Genomic DNA, 23,283 nt, shown 5'->3' with positions numbered 1-23,283 from the left:
AGCTTGGCGCGGGGTGTCCAATACGAGTCTGGCTGATGCGTTGGAGTTTTTTCTGTAATTTGGATGTGGTTCAGGCGTAGAGAGTGTTTCCATAGTCCAGTCGGCTAGTGACCAGAGCGTGGGTGACGGTCTTTCTTGTTTCGGTGGGGAACCAACGAAAGATTTTTTTGAGCATAAGAAGTACGTTAAAGCAAGAGGATGAGACGGCGTTGACTTGTCTGGTCATCGAGAGGGAGGAGTCTAGGATGAAGCCTAGGTTACGTGCGTGGTCTGTGGGTATGGGTGCCGTGCCCAGGCGGATGGCCACCATGAGTCGTCCCAGGCAGAGGGGGATGATCCTAGGATGAGGACTTCCGTTTTGTCTGAGTTAAGTTTTAGGCGGCTGTTTTTCATCCATTCGGTTACTTCTTTCATGCCTTCATGAAGATTGGTTTTGGCGGTGTTAGGGTCTTTGGTAAGGGAAAGTATCAGCTGGGTGTCTTCAGCGTAAGAGATGATGTTGAGGTTGTGTTGTCGCGCGATGGTTGCGAGGGAACTCATGTAAACGTTGAAGAGGATGGGACTGAGTGATGATCCTTGTGGTACTCCGCAGATGACTTCGGTGGCCTCTGATTTGAATGGGGGGAGTCGGATTCTCTGGGTTCTCCCGGCGAGGAACGAGATGATCCAGTCCAAGGCTTTTCCTTGTATGCCGATGTTGCTGAGGCGTTGTATGAGGGTGCTATGACAGACTGTGTCGAAGGCGGCGGAGAGGTCGAGTAGGATGAGGGCAACTGTTTCTCCGTTGTCCAGTAGTGTTCGGATGCCGTCTGTCGCTGCAATAAGGGCGGTTTCGGTGCTGTGTTTGGCCCAAAAGCCGGACTGTGAGGAGTCGAGGGAGTTGTTGGATTCAAGGAAGGCGGCGAACTGTCTATTGACGGCTTTCTCAATGACTTTGGCAGGGAATGGGAGGAGGGAGATGGGGCGGTAGTTCTTAAGTTCAGAGTGGTCAGCTGTGGGTTTCTTCAAGAGGGCGTTGAGTTCGGCGTGTTTCCAGCTTTCTGGGAAGGTAGCGGAGTTGAAGGAGCAGTTGATGACATCACAGAGATAGGGTGCGAAAATGGAGTCTGCTTTGTTTAAGATGTGGTGGGGATAGGGGGGGGGGGTCGGTTGACGAGCCTGAATGGATGGAGTTCATTAGGCGGGTGGTGTCTTCAGTGGTGATTGGGTTCCAGGCGTTAAGGATGTTAGAGGGCGGTTTAGGTTCGGAGGTGGGTGGAGTGGACTGTTATTTGGAAACGTTCTCAAAGCTGTTATGTATGTCGGCGATTTTGTTGTAGAAGAAAGAGGATAACGAGTCGCAGAGTTCTTGGGAGGGAGTAATGTCGTTTGAGGCTGTGGTGGGGTTGGTAAATTCTTTGACGATGTTGAATAGTTCCTTGCTGTTTTGGGCGATGTTGTCGAGTCGATACTTGAATGCTGACTTCTTGGTGGATCGGATCAGTTGGTGGTGTTTGTGGGTGGCTGTCTTGAAGCTGGTCAGGTTGTCAGTGGTTGGGTTTTTTCTCCAGGTTCTCTCGAGAGTACGGCATAGTTTCTTGGATTTCTTAAGGTCCTCGTTGAACCAGGGGGCTTTTTTGCTACCCTGTTTGGTTTGGTGGTTTTTCAAGGGTGCTAGTTCGTCAGCACTGTGAGTGATCCATTGTTTGAGTTTGGTGGCCGCTTGGTTTGGGTCAGATGAGAGGGCGGGAGGGTTTTGTTTGAGCAATGTGAGGAGTTGGTCGGTGGTGATTTTGTTCCAGTTTCTTCGTGGAATAGGTTGTGGGTCGAGGTAGTGAACACAGCTGTGGTCCGTCCAATGGAGAGCTGTGGTGTGATCGAAGGAGATGTGCTTGCTAGAGGTGAATATTGGGTCGAGCGTATGTCCGGCTATATGGGTGGGGGTGTCAACAAGTTTTTTGAGACCAAGATTGGCCAGGTTGTCCAGAAGGGTGGTGGTGTTGCTGTCGTTTTTCTTTTCCAGTTGGAAGTTGAGGTCTCCCAGTAGCATGTAGTTATCGGAGGCGAGGGCACGTGGGCTGATGAAGTCAGTGATGTCTTCGCTGAATTGTTTACGGGCTCCTGGTGGTCTGTAGATGAGGGTGCCTCTAAGTATGGTCCTGGGGTCGGTGTGGATCTGAAAGTGGAGGTGTTCGGCGGTTGTAAGGTTATCGTCGAAGCTGGTCGGGATTCTGATGGTGTTATTATGGACGATGGCGATGCCTCCTGTTTGGTTGGTGCGGTCTTTTCGGATGATCTTGAAAGCGTCCAGGATGGCTATGGCGATGTCGGTCGCTGAAGAGGCGTTTATCCAGGTTTCTGTAAGGAAGGCGATGTCCGGTGAAGCAGTGTCGAGTAGGTTCCAGAGTTCTGTGGGGTGTCTGTGGATCAAGCGGGTGTTTAGCAGGATGCGTTTCAGGTGGTTAGGGTCGGATCTGTGTTTGGAGTTAGTGGATTTGGTGGGGGGTCTTGATGCAGGCGAACTTGCAGGAGTGGCAGGCGAAGGGGCCGTGGGTACGTCCTGGGGCAGCCTCGTAGCATTGTGATGTGCGTCCAGGGTTAAGGGCTAGGAGGGTGGCGGTGTTGCACTTTATGCGGGATTAGTGCTGTTTGCGAAGGCCAGGTGGTCTAGCGCTGGGCGCGGTCGGGCGTAGACGGGCTTACCTTTGGCGCACCTTCTGCACGCATGGGGCGCTTCCGCTGCGTGCAAAAGCATCTGTCATAAATGGATAGTGGAGGGGCGAGGGAGGAGCAGCTGGGTGGCGAGCCGGGGAGGGAAGGCAACACAACAAACAAACTAAAATGGTAGTCAGCCAAAAGCGATGCAGGGTTGGGTCACAAAGATGGTAAAACGTTCAAATAATGACACAGTCAGGCACACAGTGAAAATAGAGGCAGCACAGTTTACAAGAGCGTTGCAGCGCGCTATGGGCGACTCGCGCTACGGTGATGTGCTAATTAGTCAGATGTAACAGGTTTAAAGGCGATGTATCGCGATCTGCCGTACGATGCTGATTAAAATATTATTATTGCGTCTACAATGCAGGCGGTGGGTTTGTAATAACGATACCAGTCTGGAGTCAGGTCAGGGAGCAGCGTGAGGAGGAGCGACCGTGTCTGAGGGAATCAGGACAGTCACAGAGGACCAAGGGAGAGCGGAGCCTGACGATCTGTGGGAGGGAGGAGCAGCTGGGAGGCGGGGTGGAGAGCCGGGGAGGGAAGGCAACACAACAACAAACAGACTAAAATGGCAGTGAGCCAAAAGCGATGCAGGGTTGGGTCACAAAGATGGTAAAACGTTAAAATAATGACACAGTCAGACACACACCTGATGAAGGTGGATAAGAAGTTTGCACACCGAAACGCCGCGGACTGTTTTTTAAATATTAAATTCCTTTTTGAGGATTTTTTATCCAAATTGTATTGTGTACATGTATGCATCTTAATGTTTTTAATGCAAAGACTTTTTTAGAGTGTAACCCAAAGGGAGGTATTGTATTGATTAAAATAAAAAAATCTAATTTTCATCATTTAGTTGCATGAGAGTTATAATATATATAGGCACACATACTCAGATACCATCTAGAAACCATAGGTCAACTGGATTAATTAGAAAAAAAATTAATTGGTCTTCTATAAATTCCAGTGCTATTGCCAGGCTTTTGTCTGCAGGGTTCAGTATTTTTGTTTTAGGTTATCTACCCCCTCCCTGTGAATCATATAGGGGTACCTTCCTTTCTTTGAGAGACCATTCTGCCAACACCCAGACCCTCTATTGTTTGTGTAGGATGAAAACACAAAGGCCAACTGCACCTTGTCTAACCCCAAAATAAAATCCACCAGCTTTCCGAAAATTGCGTTTTCACAATTGACGTAAAAACAGACTTTATCATGAAAAAAAAGCTTTAGAATAATCCCTCAAAAGCCAAACTTGACTTGTTAATGTTATGCTACAGAGAAGTAGGTCTTGCAATAATGAAAAACAACTTTGAGTTTTTCACTACCAGGACAAGCAAAACTTAAAAATTACGCGTCTAACATTTTTTAATAAACTGCACCGTGCCCCAAGGGCTGCTTAGGGCGTACACTAGGGGTGAGAAGTAGGCAGGTGGCATATTAGTGTTGCAGGCCCAAGTAGCATTTCATTTACCGGCAATGGGTACATGTAGTACCACTTCCTAGGGACCGACACACAAATTAACTAGCTCAATTGGGTGCAAGCCAGCATTACCATGTTTAAAGGGGAGAGCAATAGACTTACACAGTTAGCAGTGGTAAAGTGGGCAGAGCCCTAAAGCCAACAAAAACATGTTCTGAAAACTAAAGGGATGAAGGCAAAAAAGTTTGGGGTGACGGTGCGGAGACGGCCAGGTCCAATAGGTGTCAAAACTAGAATCAAAGACCAAGATTGTATTCCAGGTTTAAATATGGTTGACTCTACCCATGGCTGTGGCCTACTGTATCCCCATTTCACCAAGGACTAGCACCATTTACTTCCAGAAATTACTACTACTTTCAAGGATTCCAATCCGCAAATATGGATTCCCGTTCAAACTCTAACCTCCTCTACTTCTTCCTATACAATAAATCAACCCTTCGAATTTAAGCAGAAATGCTATCAAGATTTTTAAATATCCTTCTCAAAATCTATCTTGAAGCCAATGTTATCTACCAATGATCCTGCCAATGCTGCTACAAGAGTCACATTCTGTTCCTCTCGGATTGCATCACATTCTGTTTTAGAAGCCTTTTCCAGATTCTTATGAGGACCCCAAAATCTGCCTTTTTGTTACTTCTACAATGTTGTCTTGGCATTGAATCTGCTCTAAATCCATGCGCTTGTTAAATGTTATGAAATTGAAGGTGTGTACACATGCAAGTGCTTTATTCGGAGCGGCACAGTATTCAATCCAACTCCTTTGTGGATTAAGGACTTCAAATTGATAGTTCAATTCTTAATTCTCACGAGAATAGCCTTACTTACTGGCTTACCCAAAGTTTCATCTTCAGGAATCTTGGTAAAACTCAAAAGATATTAACAATGCCCTGTGTGGTTCTTAAAATGCTTCATGCGGAGCCTACAAACTACGTTGCCTGAAAACTGGTGTTCTGGCACTCTTGCTCATGCGAGTGTGCAACACTCTTTGGGTGGAAACATAATCCTTCAGATATTTTCAGGTAGGACTGTAATCCCTCTTGCCATCTGTAGACTTTCCTGTGGCACTTGCAATTATAACTACCAAACAAGACTGCAGTCAGACCAAAACATACTTAATAGAGTCTGAGAAGTATAACAAAATCAGTATTTCAATTCTCTGGAAACAAACTATGGCTGCCCAAGTGCAATGTGTAAGAATCATTTGGAATCGGCTGAACAGCAAGACACTGGAGAACAACAGGAGAAGGAATACTAGACTTGAGTGGTAGAAAGGCACTAAACAGGAAGACACTGTTGCCAGGAACCCTGCACACTCCAAACTGAACCCTGCACCCCATGTCCCTGCAATGCTAGTTCACCGTTTGCAGAGACCTCCATGTGCTTGGCAACAAAGCTATGGACTGCGAGACCTCCAGTGTCAATAGTTACAAGAGTCTGCATCCCAGGTTCAATGCAGGTGCAGAAATGTGCAGGGTCCCAGATGGCAGGCACTTCATAAACCTCAAGCTGGTGTCTTCCAAATATTTCACAGGAATAGTTGGTCAAATATCAAGAATAAGTAACTGGTAGTGATCATGGAATACCTGAACAGGCAAAAATTTACAAAAGGATCTCCATTGGAAGCACAGTTCCTGGACCACATAACAGCTGAACAGAGTACAGGTACATAACCCCCTTTGCTTCTACCAGTTGGCATGGTGGAGCAATTAAAGACTTCAGAAGCAACAGATGAGCAATCCAGATTCTTAAGTTTTAACTTTTGTAGGCTGTGTCTTAGTACACTTTCCACTCTGCCACTAGTCAGCAAGTGAAAGGTAACCAGTCTGACAATCCTTCGCATATAACAGAGTACTAGTATAAATTTGACACTGATGAAATTTAGATGTAGCTCGACTGTCCAAGTGGCCAGAAAAAGAGCCAGCCTTACCAATTGAAGACGAAACACGTTACATTAAATATCAATGTTAAATTTAACACAAAGGGGCTCCCCTGCGCTTGACTGCCAGCGCTACTTTTACCTGCCAGAAACGCTTTCTTTCTTGCCAGCAAACCCAGTGGGGTGGTCTTCGAATTCTCCATTCACCGGCTGCCCTCCCTCCCGCCGCCGCGGAACACCAGATGGCCGCTGTGCGGAGGGAGGAGAACTACCACTCCCAGCATCCCCCGACGCGCCTGGAGGTGGTTAAAAACACACGGGAGGTCCCGCGACGCGGGACGGAGCTCGGGGCTAAGCCCGGGCAAAGGGCGGGCCCTCTGAGAAACCGACAGAGACTGGACTGGGCCACCTCCCTAAGTATTAATATACTATTACTCTGGGCATTAACATATATACAGCTTCAATGGAGACAAAAGGAAAGAATTCAAGTAAAGCTACAAAAAAGACTCCTATACATACGCGATCTGTAAGTAAGAAACTCACATTGGCTCAAACCCCACTTCCTACCTTAACCGCTATTGACAGAATGTTGCAGCAAACAATTGGGGTTGTTGTGAATGCAATTGAAAAATCTGAGAGACTGCTATCTTTACCACCGAGTATGTGCCTCATAACACAACCACCGCAAGTAGTCAGCTCCCCTGCAAATATCACCAATGTAACAACATCATCTCATGACTCGATATTATTACAGTCTTATGCAGGTTTGCCTGGGAATGAGTTGAATCAGGTTAATGTGCCTCCAGTTAGGGAGAGCAGACTATCACTAACCCCTAACCGGTCGATAAATGGTATACCTCCAATATTGAACGATGTACCTCGTGTTATAGTGGAGTTGGAAGGAGGTGACAATAATGATATTACTTTTGCTGACTCAACTAACACCAGTATGTTGAGTGCTAAGAGTGATCATGGGCCTATATGGCCTAAAATTAAACAAGTATATAACATGAAATTGTTGCTTCTAACAGACTGGGAAAGACATATAGGATCAAAAAGCAGAAGGCAGCACACACAACTTTGGATAACGGAAAAGGGGGGGGGGGGGGGGGGAAGACACCGCAGTACAGTAGAAATAAACACCCAAAGGAAAAAATTTCCCAAACTAACGATGTAGGGCTGGCGCAATATTTAGAGAATATGATAAAATCATACATTGCTCCTATAACTGCAACGCTAGAATCCTTAAATAAAAAGTGGAAAACTTGGAGAAACTGGGGATAGCAAATTTAGATATTCTAGAACAGCTCGGCGTTCAAGGCAAGCTGCACGCAATCAGGGCACCAACGGAGAAGCCAAATAAAAATATGCCAAGTAGTATAGCTAGAATCCCTGGTATCCCCCAAACAGTAACTACACCGGCCACAATAATAAGCAGACCAAAGATCCCTCCCCCCACTGCACCAAACAGAATACTGGGCCAGATGGCTGACATGGGACGAAGGGAGATGGGTGATCAAATATATAACAACACGAACCCGCCAGTACCAAGGCATCAGAATAATTATGTTATTCCCACCATGATTAATTTACCTCCAGAAAGCAGACCGTATGTAGCCATCCTGGCTAATGTCCCTAAATTGAAACCTACTCAACACGAAAATCGGGAGACCCTGAAAAATAAAACCTTATATTGGCTTGTGAAAAGTTGCGGATTCCCTACACGTGGGGCAAATCAGATCATCTCCACACAGAGAGTAGGATGGGTGGGACCAAGTAAAAAGTAGATAAATGAGGATTGTATAGTTATAAACTACAGGACGACTGAGTGGGCAAGAGACTCAATCTTGAACGCCCCCATGCCTTCGAATCATGAATATAACACCCCTCTGTTTCCCCTTGATTATTTTTATAGGGATCAGTCAGGAAGACAAGTCATAATGCAGGATTTCGTCCACCCTAGAACTGTACATCTCAGCCACCCAACCACACACTATGCACCAGCTGCACTGTATAATGCATATGACCATTTCGCGATCCTGACTTTTAATAGATTCCAGGTGTTCAATTCCCTTGATGAGAACGACTGACTGAGGGCATTATCCCCTGCCCCAAACTCTGCAGTTGTCGCATCAGATGGATCGGCCTTGCCCGAAGAAAGGCAAGGGGGTAAAAGTAGGGAACACGTAACGAAGCCAAACATGATCTATACTGAACAAAACAAAAGCAATGATATAAGCGTGCTGAGTGTACCCACCCAGACAGACATAAATTTGAACTTAAATCCTGAGATATTAACATTAACGGCTAATCCCGAAGTTGCAGAATGCGACCCCGTTGATTTTTTAAAGATCATTACTTGGAATATTGCGGGAATTGCCGCCAAAATAACCACCCCATTCTGGAATAAATTTGTCACGCAGGGTTATGACATAATATGTCTGCAAAAGACATGGAACAGAACACATATACATGTTGAAGGATACACCACCTACAGTGTGAATGCAGCAGCATCCCAAGCAGGCAGGGCGAAAGGGGGATTACTGACTCTGGTTTCCACTACTTTAACTGAGTTCAGTGCTGGTGGATACATGGAAGTGGGACAGCATGCATCAATTTTACGCTTGACACACAGTAACTGTAGGGATTTAGTTATTGTGAACTTCTACAATAACATTGTGGGGCCCAATCGGGGAGTAAATGCATCTGATATAGAACTGTCAATAGATGATACAGTTGAATTATCAAGGAACCGCCCAGCAATACTTTGGGCAGGAGACTTCAATATCAAATCATGTAGTCACGTTTAAAAGGGTATTTGTGGGCATCGAGAGGAACATCCTGGTGGTGAAAGTACCAATCTTAACCACTTTCCACACAATAATTACGGCAGTGTTTTGAACAACTTGTAGCCAAGTTAGATCTGGAGCTACTTGATTGCACGAAGAATAAAAATAATGAGAAGTGCCCAACATTTAGAGGGAGAGACTCATATTCAAATATTGATCACATTCTGGTGTCTAAAGATTTGGTTTATTCCAATGTCTGGGTAACAGAACAACCAGTGAGTGATCACAATAGCATATCGATGGAGCTAATGGGTTGGGGTCCGAAAACAATTGTGTATGAAAGACCCATCCATGGGATTGTGGCTGAGAGGCCTAATTGCATGAGAATTAAATGGATTAAAGTAGACCCCACAGTTTTTTTGGCAAATATACTCCACAAATGCAGTAATGAGGTAAGCTACTGCTTAGGACTTAATGTGACCCCCGTCTATTTTCCTATCAAATGTTTTACAAATAACTACCTCTATTGAGAAATCCTTGGAAGCAAGAAGTAGAAAGCCGAGGGGAGGTAAGGTCACGTGGTTTGATAAACAGTGTGCCCAGTCTCTAAAAAAGTTAAAGGTTGTATTGGATGCCAAGCCAAGAGACACAATTAAGATTAGAGAAGAGCGGCTTAATTACAAAACTGCTTTGGCAACTAGAAAGAAAGATTTGCAGAATGAGGCATGGTCAAAATTGGATAGGGCTGCTGAAACTAAAGACCATAAATTATTCTGGGAAACTGTAAACAGCCCTTTTCTTAAAAATGATAACATCCCTGTAATTAGCTCACATGTTAGTTGTCGCGCATGGATAGCCCATTTTACTGGGATTTTACCTCTAATTCTAATCCAGATGGGTCAATTTTAAAGGGATAATTTAGCACCATGTACCAAATGGCAGAAAATTGAGGTATCTGTGACCCTCAATGAGGTTACAGATGCAATAAGAAGCAGCAAGGGTGGCAAGGCCCCTGGGCTGGACAGTGTGCCCACGGACTTTTATAAATATGAATTAAACTTATGGGCACCAATTTTGACCCGTTATTTTAATGCGGCCATAGAGGATAGGTTACCAACTACACGGGGGCAGTCAATCATTGTGCCACTCTATAAAAAAGGCCCCAGGACCGAAGCCCAAAACTATCGGCCCATCTCACTTCTGGACTCGTCAGTTAAGATTCTTAGTCGAGTTCTATTAGTGAGATTGGAAGTTTGGGCCGAGGAAAATAACATTCTATCCCCAGTGCAGTATGGGTTTTGCAAGGGGATGGGCACAATGGAGCAGTGTGTGAACCTGGAGGTCCTAGTCAGCAAGTATACCAGAGCTAAGGATGGTAATCTATTCTTGTGCTTTGCTGATTGATCTGAGCTCAGCATTTGACCTGGTGGAACACACACTGCTCTGGCCGATTTTGCTGTCAATGGGGGCCCCATCTGAAATTATCCATTTGCTGGCCAGGCTATACGCTAACCTGACCAGCAAAGTAAGATTTGGAAGAGATGGTGAATGCACACCTTTTTTTAATATTAGGAGAGGTATCCGACAAGGGTGTGTACTTGCCCCACTACGGTTTTCTCTTTTTATAAATCAAGTAGATGAAATTTTAAGACAGACTAATGCAGACGCCCCTATTATTAATGGTAACAGAATCCCAATCCTTTTATACGCGGATGACGCGGTCCTTATCTCCAGGACCCAAAATGGATTGCAACAGCTGATTGATAGGTTTTATACATTCATTGAGAACAGGAAATTAAAAATTAACAAAGGAAAGACCTTTACAATGTCATGTGGCAAGAAATTAAGTAAATGTAGGTCCTTTTTAAATGGAGAGAAATTAGAACCAGTCAAGAATTTGTTACCTCTGCATCATGTTTTCAGGAGATGGCAAAAGGGCAAGCGAACAAGAAAGTGTCAATTTTAAACTGACCAGGAACACAAATAGTGTTTTTAGATTTGCCACCAAATTAGGGGATCGCAGAATCCATGAGATGCTGTCCATATATAACTCACGAAGTATATCCTCTGCCATATATGGGGCCGGGATATAATGCCAAGAGTGCCAACTTGATCAAGCGTGAGGAGAATGTGTTTTTAAAACTATTATTGTGTGTCCCGATTACAGCCTCAACGGAATTGGTGCATAGGGAGCTTGGTATAAATCATGTTGATGACCTTATTGCTTTGCGTCCCCTAGCCCTTTGGCGCTCGATCTGGGCAAAGGAAGAGACAAAATTCACCCAGGACGTGATCAGTGATTGCCTAAAGCTTGACCGCCACTCAAATATTCCCTGGCTAAATCACATACAGTATTGGTACAAATTACTGTATGTCACAATATATATACAGACCTATTAACAGGGCCAGCGATGTCAAAGCGGGAGCTTAAAATTTCATTCCTTAAGCACTCAGATGGGATAAGATTGGAAAGATGTGAAAAACAAAGTACGGTTAATTTCTACCTGGAATATAACATCAGCGAAGGTTTCCAAACTTACCTTACTATTGTGAGCATTAATCGCCATCGCTATGTATTAACCCGCCTGCGGTTGGGAACTGTGCACCACCTAGTGGCATTCCCCACAATCAAGAAACCCGGGACATGTCCATGCGATGGTCAATCTATACAGAGTGTTTGCCATTTTTACTATTTTGTAATTTTTATACTCATTTTAGAAAGTATTAACTGAAACCCATCTTTTTAAAATATAATATGCGCAATACAAAATCAGCGATGCAATTGATATTTAACTTAAAGACCCCTGATGTATGTTTTTATGTGGCTAATTATATTTCAAAATGCATTTTTCATCGGAAATCAATTATTGTATAAATTCCCCCATTATGCACTTTACAGAAGGTTTTTATTATTGTTCAAATTGATTTTAAATTTGTATAAAAAATGTGTATTTTGGCCTATATTACTTTGTGCACTTTATATTGCGATCTTTGCACATGTCCAGTTAGCACCCCTGGGGTGACTGTATATTGCGACAGGGAAAGAAAGAAACAAATATTTTGCACTTTACAATGTCAGTTTGCACATGAGCGCTAAATATGCACGTTCTGAAACATAAGACTCGAGAAACTAATGTATAAGAATGTAAAGGAAGGATCATATAACACCTTGCACTTTACTCCGCCACTATTGTACATACACCAGTATAAGTTTGCACTAAGTGATTGCACTTTATCAGGACTAAGAAATTTGTTGCTTAATGTGCTATAAACTACATGACTGTACAGTTGGCGTAGTACAGAAAAAATGTTTCTGCATTTTAAACTTGTATTATGTAATGATGGTATTTGGTAAACAAATGAATGCCGTTTCCTTTTAATTATGTTGTTGCTATATGGTTGTATTCATACACACAGAATAAAGCATTTTGAAATTGAAACACAAAGTAACCTACCGATTAAGTCCCTTCAACGCTAGGAACCTCAAGCTTCACAAAGGCATCTTCAAATTGGATGCATCAGACAGTGAACTACAGGATGATACCTCTGGTGGAAAAGGCTCAAATAACCCAATTGGTTGCATGTCCCCTCCAAGTGGCCGTATTGTTTGAAACAAACAGGCCATTAACAGTTAGAACCGTTTGGTTTGTCATCAACAGTAAACCAGAAAATAAACGCTAAGTGTGAAACGAGGTCAAAGTGACTTTATCAATGCCCACCAAAGTTAAACAGTGATTAGCAACCCTACGTGACAAGAAACTACACTGCAAATGAGGTTAATTTAGCATTGATGTGTCATACAATAATTCTTCATGTGGATACCAACTATACAAAAGCATATGCCGACAGGTTATGAAACAAAATAAAAAAAATAGTTAACACTTGAAAAGGCCAACTGGTGAATATGTTAAACTGGAGATGTGTGCTAACAGCCCGAACTGCCGACTTTGGAACGAAGGAACCATGTTCGAGTACCGGCGTAGGCTCAACATCCGTCGATTTCAGGCAAATGATTAATCTCCCCGTGCCTACAAAATATAAAAACACAAACAACATAATCTGACCTTGTAATATAATGTGGGGCGCATGCCTGAATGCCCTTGTGCCGAGTTACCGCTATATAAAACTGTTGACTATATAGGTATACAACTTTTTTTTTTAAAGTATCTTAAAACCCATCAAAAGGCAGTATAACGTCGATGCCAAACAGCACGTAAAACAGTCATATGTACCGATAGTCCCTAGGCCGCTTCCTTCACATATATTTAATAAGTAGGTACGTGCTGTGCGTTAGCGCTGAGGGTCCCATGACAGAGGCACGTAAAAAGACAACACCAGAAAAAATTCCAGTGCGCGAGATGGCCGGCTCTGCAGTCTTCAACAACTTCCCACACTCTCCTTCCCAACAGAAGCTCGGGTGTGAATGCTGCATGGACCTCAATCCGAGTGAGCTCTGCGTAAATAAAAATACACATGAAACACAGAAAATGGCTACAATAATCGGGAGGTGGGTTCTTGTTAACGACCACAAATCAGCCAAAAGTAATACCGTTTTTCGAAAAAACATAATTCATGCCATTCCCCACCGCGCTTGCTTCGCCCCAGTAGTACATTATGCAATAAGTTTCATTTAAAAATATAACATCTAGTCTCTTTATTAAACCCTAACATTCCCTCCGAACATAATATAATTATCTTCTAAAATAACTAGAGAACAGTCCCTCTACGCGCCGAGCAAAAGAGCGCAGAACCCACCTAGGCCCATCCCCCATAAGAAAGAAAAAAAACACAAAAGCCCAGAGAGCCAACTCCTACAAAACTCGAGGGAAAATGAGACTTCCAGCCCCTCCTACGTTAGGGAGGCGAGGCCGTGTTATCATCGCCCATCCCCAATCCCCTCTGAAGGAACAGAGACGCTTCCTTACAAAAACGCGCGGAACCCGCACCCTCCCATGAGAATGCAAGCCTCTTCCCTTCAAGTCACGTCTTTTCCATCAGTTCAAAACCTCAGATGAAACAACAGCCGCAGCACTTCATCCGCTCCTCCTCTGGACACCACCATTTTGGAAGCAGCTAGCGGGGTGCGCAAGCCCAGGCAACCCCCCTTGATCCAGACGCCATCCCACGAAAGGAAATTACTCCGTCCGCTGGCTTTAAATGGCGCTGGATCACGTGCTAAAAGTCGGCCACTAAGCTGAGGATACTCGCCAGCACCTACCATTTTGTCCGTCGAGGTCCCGCCTTTCAATTGTGCGTCGCCTCTATAGAGGCTAGTCTGTTGGATTGTGGGCGTGCCTTTGCAGAACGCAGAGGGGACTGCATTGTGCAGAATCAACTACCTGCAACAAGCCAAGGTAGGACAACAGCTCGAGCCAAAAGAGTTTATATAACAAAGAACTGCCGTAGCAGCAGAGAGCGAGCAAAGATGTCACGAGGAAGGTGCTAGTCGAGTATCCGGGTAAATCGAACGTAGGTCGAAACACGTGTCTCCGGGGAGGGCGGAGGCTCGCGGCTACCGGAAGAGACCGCACTGCGGACCCAGCTTGTACCGGAAAAGGAGGAACTAAAAGAGCAGTGCGTGCGGGAAGAGCGAGCGAAAGGTGGCTTTGGCCATCTGGCATAGAGCAAAGGTCAGTGAAGACAGTATTTATCAGGGGTATGTCAGTGTTCAAAGGTAGGCGAACCTCGAAAAATAAATTGCTGTTTTTTTTTAAGTCAATGCTCAAGGACCATTAACTTATGAAAATGAGAATAACATTTATTTTGAGATCCTTCAAATAGTGACAGATGTACTGAGTTAGTAAGTATGGTTATACGGCTCTTAGAAACAGCAAATGGGTCAGTATGAGGATTGTTTGTTTTCATATTATAGCAAATAGATGTCAGGAGAAATATAGATGGATGCATTTGTTCCCTGATTAAAAGAGCTGTACGTGGGTATCAAAAGTCGTGATGTATTGTTAATGATACATTTTTATAGTTACATTGACAGAGGATAGTAACTGAACATGCTTATTGGTACATGTTATAGCTTATTGAAACCTGTGCCATGTGTATTGGTACCAGTTCAATGCAACCATGTGCACTCTGTATTATTGAGATGGTATAGGTAGTTTAGGACCAGAAGTGACAATTGCTTTGGATTGAGTATGTAGTTGCGTGCTACCAAGGATCTAGAGACTTGGTTGTTGGTGGGAGTTTGATTTCCAGAAGGGCCCTATTAAGAGTAAGCTCTAGGTAAGGGCCAGTTGCCTTTGCAATTGGTACAGACAAGGACAAAGTGGTAGGTACCAGTTACTGTTGAACGCAAAAAGGTTCAGATGTTTTTGGGAAGGTGGCTGTTTGGGCCAAGAAGGATCAGATGGCTGTTAGTGATCAGAGATATTCAGGCAGCTATGAGTACCTAATATTTGTTCCAAGAACTAGTATTGTCCCAGTGGTTGCTAGAGGGATTTTCCAAGGGCTTTGATAATATCAAACAATATTCTAATTTCCTGTTGAGAGACATGGTTATGTTAGGAGATGTAGATATGACGCATTCAATCAATATGGATATTTTCAAAGCACGGCTAACCACCCAACGGGATTTCCAGGCTCTTTCAGGCCCCAGAGGTTAATTCGAACAGCCTGGCCTTGATTGTAAAGCACAGCACAAGTTAATGAACTATACAAAGCAGTTTGCAAGAGTGAAATTCTCCAGAGTTGGGTTTGGAGCATGTGGACTCTAGTGTGGCACGAAGAAGACCTTTGTTAATGAAACAATTGACTAAAGTTACAGTAAGGGCGAATCAGGTCAGCTGTTGATAGTTGCGCACTTTTTATTTGAGCCAGTCAGTAATTTTATTTTTTTGTTTTCATCCAGGTAGTACCTGGCCCATTTGGTGCCCAGCATTTGGATGATCATTCTACAAAATTAGGAAACAGAAGCAGCAACATACTTTTTCTGGCTTGCCATCCATAGGCCAGATTCTTTGTGGTCCTGCAGGAACCTCATCAGTTATTTGAGGCAGAATCTAGAGATTACCCAGAAGCAGTAGAAAATAATTGGACTTTTGCAACAAAGGGTTTTGCGGAAAGATTACATAAAGGACACTCACTTGACAGCCAGTGAAAATCTTACATCATTTGTCAATATAACATATAATCAATAGAAGATTTAATATTTTGGCTTTTTTAAATAAATTGTTTTAAGTTTCATATAATTGGGCAAGTAAACTATTGGACGTAAATTGAGTGTTTGATCCAGGAAACTGTATTCAGCTATTCTTGTTGCTAGGTTTTTGGAATCTGCAAGAGAGAAAGCAGGAGAAGACATCATGGCGTTTGCAAACTACAGCAGTTTAAATCGTGCCCAACTGACCTTTGAATATCTGCACACCAATTCGTGAGTATATTGCATGTGTCTTGCATCAGAATACTTTGGTTGTTTCTTAAAAAGGAGAATGAATAGTCTTTAAATATTCTTCTGATAGAATTTACTTTCACAGACGTAAACGGTTGACCTCCTTCGGAGAAATTTGACACCATCTACACTTTGTTATTATCTTATCTGCTCTCCAAGTACAGTGGTCTACAGAAGAATTGACTCTGACCATTGATTGCTGCTGCAGAATACACATTTTTAAAACTTTATTTTCTTGTTTTTTTCAGTCCAGAAATACATTGCTGTTAATATGCGAGCGGTTGCTAGGCTTTCAGGATCCTTGTAAAATATTGCCTCAATTTTCCTCTTTGTCATTTTCTGAATGTCTTCAAACTGTAGAGTTGTTGATTTTTGGCACAAGACTGTGTCTTATATTGCATACGCCAATGTAAGTAGTTTCCTTTTTTAGTTCATCAATTTATTTGAGACTGTATGTTAATTCTTCTTTTGATAATTGGTAACTCAGTAGCAAAATGTATAGCAGCTCTATGAACCCATACATTACTACATCACCTGTAGTTCTTGATTGCTCTGGTATAGTGAGCATCAGACTTTTTTTTTTGAAAATAGCAGTATTTTAATTTTTCTAGTCCCAAATCTGTGGCTGTCCGTGAAGTGAAAAACGGAGGCTTAACATCGGAAATATGGACTCTTTGAAGGTCTACTATGTTTTCCTCATTTAGTCTGTTACGGTGCCTCAGCACAGAAGACAACAGGACTGATGGTGGCACTCCTTTGAGTTTGTTTACCCAGTGAGGGGATTTGTGGCTTGCGGCAAGTCACCCGAGACACCGTGGCATTACTCGACCAGAAGCAATATTATTTAATTAAGGGGAGGAGTTTTTCAGCCCATGAAGCAAGCTGGAGGGGCATGGTGCTTCCCTCTCATCATTTGGCAGGTGAGGGCCACATAATATTCGCACCATAAATTTGATTCGGATCGTTTTATATTTTAATAAACAACTTTATTACAAGTTTTGCAGCAAAAACATACATTAGCACATACAAACTGTGCATAGAGTGATACATCAAGAAATAGTAACATCGCGGCGGAGACATGCAACTGCATTACATTGACAGTTCATGGAAAGCACCACTTCCTCCACGTTTGTTCATGCTTATGGGAACACCCACATGCAACATTAATAGGCTTTTCTTGTTGCGCACACCAGTCTACACCCTGACACCAACACATGATCGTAGGGGGTGTCCATTTCCTCCATGTGCGAGCTACATCTCTCTTGGCCACCAAACAGGCCTCCCCAAGGAAAGTTTGTTCAGACCTTGGGCCCCCTAGTTCCTCCAGTAGCACGATACACGGAGCTCATTACCAAGAACAGCCGAGAGCTCCTGACCAACCCCGTCCCAGAAGGGGGCAGCCCCATGCTACAGGAAAGAAATCTGATGCTGAAAGTGCACATTGCAAGCAAGCAACCTGACCGCTGGATGACATTCTATGCAAGCGGCGGGGGTGGAGATACGTCGCTTGGATGTAATTTCTTTGAATCATGCGGAAGGAGATCACCAATTCCCAGGGCACCATGTAAGCTTACCTCCATTCGTCTCATCGAGGTCTCCCTCCCAGTTATGGCGTGGTGTATTTGCAAATATCGGAACGTCTCCGACCCATCTAGTTGATGTTCTACTTGTAGGTCGCTAAATGGGACTATCTCGTTTCATTTCCATAGGTCACCAACTGAAAAGATGCCAATCGCGTCCCATTTATTGAAACCCGGGCATGTACTCAGCGTGCCAAGTTGCTCAGTCTCCCATAAAGGAGTAGTCGGTGTTGTTTTTTTTGTGCCACCCCTGTGTTTTTGTGGCTGGGTGCCAGATTGCAACTGTTTGGGCCTTGGGACCTGTGAGGCGTTGGCGTCTGGGGTTAGAATAAAGTGCCCTTCGACAGCTACCCAGATTAATTAATCAATCAATCAATCAAAGCATTTATATAGCGCACTACTCACCCGGAGGGTCTCAAGGCGCATGGGGAGGGGGGGTCCGCTACTGCTCGATCAGCCAGGTCTTGAGCTGTTTCCTGAAGGCGAGGTGGTCCTGGGTCAGGCGGAGGTGGGTCGGGAGGGAGTTCCAAGTCTTGGCGGCCAGGTAGGAGAAGGACCTTCCCCCTCTGGTGGCTCTTCGGAAGCGGGGGACGACGGCGAGGGCGTGGCCGGTCGATCGAAGCTGGCATGCGGGAGCGTAGAAGTTGAGGCGGCTGTTGAGGTATCCTGGGCCTTGGTTGTGTAGGGCTTTGTGTGCGTGGGTGAGGAGACGGAAGGTGATTCTCTTGTTGACCGGGAGCCAGTGCAGGTCTCTCAGGTGTCCAGAGATGTGGCTGCGACGGGGGATGTCCAGGATGAGTCGTGCTGAGGCGTTCTGGATCCGCTGGAGTCTTTTCTGGAGTTTGGCGGTGGTACCGGCGTAGAGGGAGTTGCCGTAGTCCAGGCGGCTGGTGACGAGGGCCTGGGTGACTGTCTTCCTGGTCTCGGTGGGGATCCACCGGAAGATCTTACGTAGCATGTGCAGGATGTTGAAGCACAGCGAGGAGACAGCGTTGATTTGTCTGGTCATGGAGAGGGAGGAGTCCAGGATGAAGCCCAGGTTTCGTGCGTGGTCTGTTGGTTTGGGTGCGCTGCCCAGGGCGGGGTGCCACCAGGAGTCGTCCCAGGCGGAGGGAGAAGGTCTCAGGATGAGGACTTCTGTCTTGTCCGAGTTCAGTTTCAGGCGGCTGTTCATCATCCACTTGGCTACGTCTGTCATCCCTTCGTGTAGGTTGGCTCTGGCGGTGGCGGGGTCGTTGGTGAGGGAGAGGATCAGCTGGGTGTCGTCGGCGTGGGAGATGATGTTGAGGTTGTGTTGGCGTGCAATGGCTGCGAGGGGGCTCATGTAGACGTTGAAGAGGGTTGGGCTGAGCGAGGAGTCTTGAGGAACGCCGCAGATGACTTCGGTGGCTTCTGATCTGAACGGGGGGAGGCGGACTCTCTGTGTCCTTCCGGCGAGGAAGGAGATGATCCACTCCAGTGCCTTCTCCTGGATTCCGACGTTGCTGAGGCGCTGCACTAGGGTACAGTGGCAGACCGTGTCGAAATCCGCAGAGAGGTCTAGGAGGATGAGGGCCGCTGTTTCTCCGTTGTCGAGCAGGGCTCGGATGTCCTCGGTGGCTGCGATCAGGGCGGTCTCGGTGCTGTGGTTGGCCCGGAAGCCAGACTGCGAGAGGTCGAGGGATCCGTTCGTCTCGAGGGAGGCGGCCAGCTGCTTGTTTGTCCGTTTGACCGGCTCAGATTGATTAATAACGGCAAGCTGGGAGGCTAAAGAATATTGTTTGAGGTCAGGCAATGCGATTCCTCCATCGTACCACCCTCTCTTCAGTTTGTGTCGCGATACGTGGGTTTTCCCGTCCCACAAGAGTTCTTACTTTGCTCTCTATGTTTTTAAAGTATGTATCTGGGACTTTGTAGGAGGTGGTCTTAATCACATAGCAAAATAGAGGTAGCACCAACATTTTAAATAGTGCTGCCCTGCCCACAAGGGTCAGGGGCAGGGATTACCAATGAAGCACGTCATTATGGAGTCTGGTCAGGGGGCCTTAAGATTGATGTTGTAAAATTGGAAGGGTTGCAAGGATATATATATCTATCTAGATATTTAAATCTTTCAGTTGCAACCATAACAGATTTATCTTTGGGCATCTGTGGTAAAGGGGCCTGAGGCATATATAGTATGGATTTTGTCCAATTAATAGTATACCCTGAATGTGCGCTAAAAATCACAAAAATATGAAGGATCCTATGGATAGAGGTTGATGGGGCCGCAGCATACAATAAAATATCGTCGCATAGAGGGAGATACGGTCTTCGTGATGTTCGGTCCATTTCAGCCCCCTAATCATGGGGTTGCCCCTATCTCAAGTCGCTAGTGGTTCCGATATCATAAGGGGCGACAAGGGGCAGCCCTGCCTGGTTCCTCCTCTAGTCGGAATCGCCAGGAGATATGTTGATTTACGACTATTTGGGCAGCTGGTATTGTGTAGAGCAGTTTTACCCACTTTGTGAATGTAGGGCTGAAACCCATGCGCTTGAGGAGAGCAAATGGATAAGGCAATTCATTTGATTGCATCGAATGCCATTTTTGCATCCAATGACAGCATGGCAGCATTTTCTTGGATAGTGTTAATCCTCCCCATTACCCCATGAAGTCTCCTAAGGTTGAGAGCAGTATTCCCGCCAGGCATGATGCCTAATTGATCCAGGTGTACAAGCTTTCAGATAACAGGGATTAACCGGTTGGCCAACACCTTAGCGAGGATTTTAACTTCATCGGTTGACAGTGAGATTGGGCGATAGGAGTCGCACTTCGTAGTTGGTTTACCTGGCTTATGTATAATCACCACCGAGGCCAGCATCAAGTCAGTAGGCGGGTCCCCTTCTGGGAACTTTCTAGGTGCATGGCTAGGAGAGCAGGTGTTATCTTGGTGGTCACAAGTTTGAACAGCTCTATTGGGAGCCCTTTGGGCCCCATGGCTTTCCCTGATTTCATCCCTAATATGGCAAGCGCCAATTCCTCCTCTGTTGGATCACACTCCAAGGAGTCACAATCTTTCGGGGTAAGAGTAGTGAGAGGAATGGCCAGGAGGTCTCTGGAATTAGTAAGATTAGTGGTGGAGGAATATATTGAGGCAAAATGAGATGCGAAAGCCTCCGCAACAGATTGTGGATCGTTCAATAGCTCTCTGTATCCCCCTCAATGAGGGAAACTCATCTCTGTACAGCTTCCCGCCTGTCACACCCCCAAATGACTCGGATGAGGCACGGATATGCAACCAAGACTGTTTTATTAAGTTTCACATGGAACACGGGTACTGATTCCTGTACGCCCGGGCTCTTTCCTTCTTTTGCTCCCTCCGGGTTTCGGCTTTCCTCCACTGTCGCCTCGGCCGTGCTTCCTTCCTTCGGGCTGGTCTGCCGGGCTTGTCCTCTGTACAAGAAAAATACGAGACGGTTAGCGTTTCACCTAGGTTTCCCTATGTCGGTGCCAAAACAATAGCAGGTTAAAGATAAGAGGGTTTGGGATTTCAGGGGCAAAAGACTACAAAATAAAGGAATCTGGCTTTTTTTCGCTATCCTCTGGTCCTTTTTATTCAGGGAGTGTCCCGTCGGTAGTTCTGTCGTGTTCCTAAACGGAATCCCCAACCCTTCCCGTCTGGGTCCCTCCTTTCCTCAGTTTACAAAGTTTGGCCAGGTTAGAAAGAGGGGGGGGGGGTTTGGGTGCGTTCTCTACAACCCCGAGAAGCTGGCTCGAGCACCCCACCACCCCACCACTGTGCGCCCAGCATCCCCGATCACTTGATCACTTGCCTGAGGCCGGGACCCGCTGACAGGGTGCTGGCTGCACCGTCCGTATCGCCTTTCTCAAAACACGTCCCGGCTTCTCCGAGGGTTTCTGCCTCTTTGCGGTGGCGTCTCCCGACTGCTGGCCTCGCATTCTCCCGTTCTGCGTTATCCCGGTCTTTCTCGTCCGCTGGCTCTTCGTCTTCTCTTGGTGGTTCTCCTTCTTCCGTCTTCTCCTCGCTGGTGCTCCACACCAACTGTTGGTGTTTCTGGCTTTTTAACTCCGGCACAACCCCGCCCTCCAGAAGGGAGTAGAGTCAGCACAAGTTGTGGAGGCGAGGCGCCCCCGGGGCACGCCAGCTGTTCTTCCGGGTTGTTTGGACCCACCTACTCGTCACAGTTCCTCCCCACCAGGCATGGCCGATCGGGCCATGTAGAGACCAGGCTGCGGGAGAGGTAGTCCACATTCACCTGCATCGACCCTGGGCGGTGAGTCACCTGAAGGGTTGCAGGGCTAAGAACCAACGAAGAACACAAGCATACATTTTTCGGGGTTGGCGGTCAGGCCTGATGCACGCAGACAGGAAAAAACCTCCCTGAGGTGTCTGAGATGTTCCTCCCAAGTAGCACTGTAGATCACTATGTCATCTAAATAGGCGGCTGCATATGTGTGGTGTGATCTTGAGATTATGTCCATGAGTCTCTGAAAGATGGCCGGGGCTCCATGCAAACCAAAGGGAAGGACTCTGAATTGATATACCCGTTTGTCAGGTCCAATGTTGTCATATACCTGGCGTTCCCTAACCTGTCTATCATTTCGTCCACTCTGGGCATGGGATAGGAGGCAAAGTGGGACACTTCATTTAGTCGTCTGAAATCTACACAAAAACGGTTGTGTTTTGGTACAAGAACGATAGGGGAACACCATGGGCTAGAGGAGGGTTCAATGATGCCCATCCTAAGCATGTCTGTTACTACTTTTTCTACTAGTTATCGCCTACCCTCCGGAATTCCGTAGGGTCTTTGTCTAATCGGCCGGGCCCCGTCTGTTGCTATATCATGTTGTACCAGATGTGCACGCCGGCTGTTCTTCTCGGTTGTTTGGACCCACCTCCTCGTCACACCGCCTCTCCAGCCACGCAAGCAATTTCCCTGATTTGTCGCCCATTTCATAGACCTTGTGCAAAGTGACTTTCTGTTTTGATCTAGCGGCCTCCGTTGCAATCTGACGGTAGTCATGTCTTTTCGTACTAAGGGTGTGTATGGCTCGTTCATCATCTGTAATTGCCCCTGAAACTCAAGTTGTAGGGCCTCCAACCGCGTCCATAGCTCTTTCTTGTGCCCTGCCATTAATGAGAGTGCTTGGCCTTTATAACTGTTCCAAAAGCCCCCCACAGGATCGGTTATGAATCTACATTGTTTGTGTTTTCAGTGAAGTAGTGATCAACCCCTTTTAAAATTTCAGTCTTGACGCAAGGAATCTTTAAACACCATGGAGTTATCGTCCGGTTAGTGCGTCTATTCGCATGTGGTAGTGTTATCTGGGTAAGGACAGGAGAATGATCAGAAATGCCACGTGCCAAGCACCTAGCGCCAGTAAAATTTGAAAGATTGCCAACGTGTGAGCAGATGGTCGATTCTAGACTGACTACCATGGGCACCTGAGTGGAATGTAAAGTGGCGCAGAAGGAGAT

At 45.7% G+C, this 23,283-nt stretch overlaps 1 protein-coding gene and 1 long non-coding RNA gene across 4 annotated transcripts in view; one reads left to right on the top strand and one right to left on the bottom strand.

Annotated features, from left to right (window-relative positions):
- LOC147679586 (uncharacterized) overlaps positions 1–13,875 on the bottom strand; it is a 105,958-nt gene extending 92,083 nt beyond the window's left edge. The window contains exons 1-3 of the long non-coding RNA XR_015300887.1: positions 13,768–13,875; positions 13,075–13,295; positions 12,298–12,870 (exon numbers count right to left, since the gene is read on the bottom strand). This is a non-coding gene — a long non-coding RNA (uncharacterized LOC147679586). The remainder of the gene's footprint in view (positions 1–12,297; positions 12,871–13,074; positions 13,296–13,767) is intronic.
- MORC2 (MORC family CW-type zinc finger 2) overlaps positions 13,840–23,283 on the top strand; it is a 322,812-nt gene continuing 313,368 nt past the window's right edge. The window contains exons 1-2 of one of the 3 annotated variants that reach the window (XM_086943169.1): positions 13,840–14,472; positions 15,705–16,226. In XM_086943169.1, the coding sequence (XP_086799295.1) occupies positions 16,159–16,226 (68 nt within the window). In that variant the 5' untranslated portion in view covers positions 13,840–14,472; positions 15,705–16,158. The remainder of the gene's footprint in view (positions 14,473–15,704; positions 16,227–23,283) is intronic. The other 2 variants (XM_086943168.1, XM_086943171.1) reach the window with 2 other exon arrangements.

Source organism: Lissotriton vulgaris, chromosome 11 (genome assembly GCF_964263255.1).
Source record: "Lissotriton vulgaris chromosome 11, aLisVul1.2, whole genome shotgun sequence".
Taxonomy (NCBI): Eukaryota; Metazoa; Chordata; class Amphibia; order Caudata; family Salamandridae; genus Lissotriton; species Lissotriton vulgaris.
This window is presented reverse-complemented; position numbering and strand designations above follow the sequence as displayed.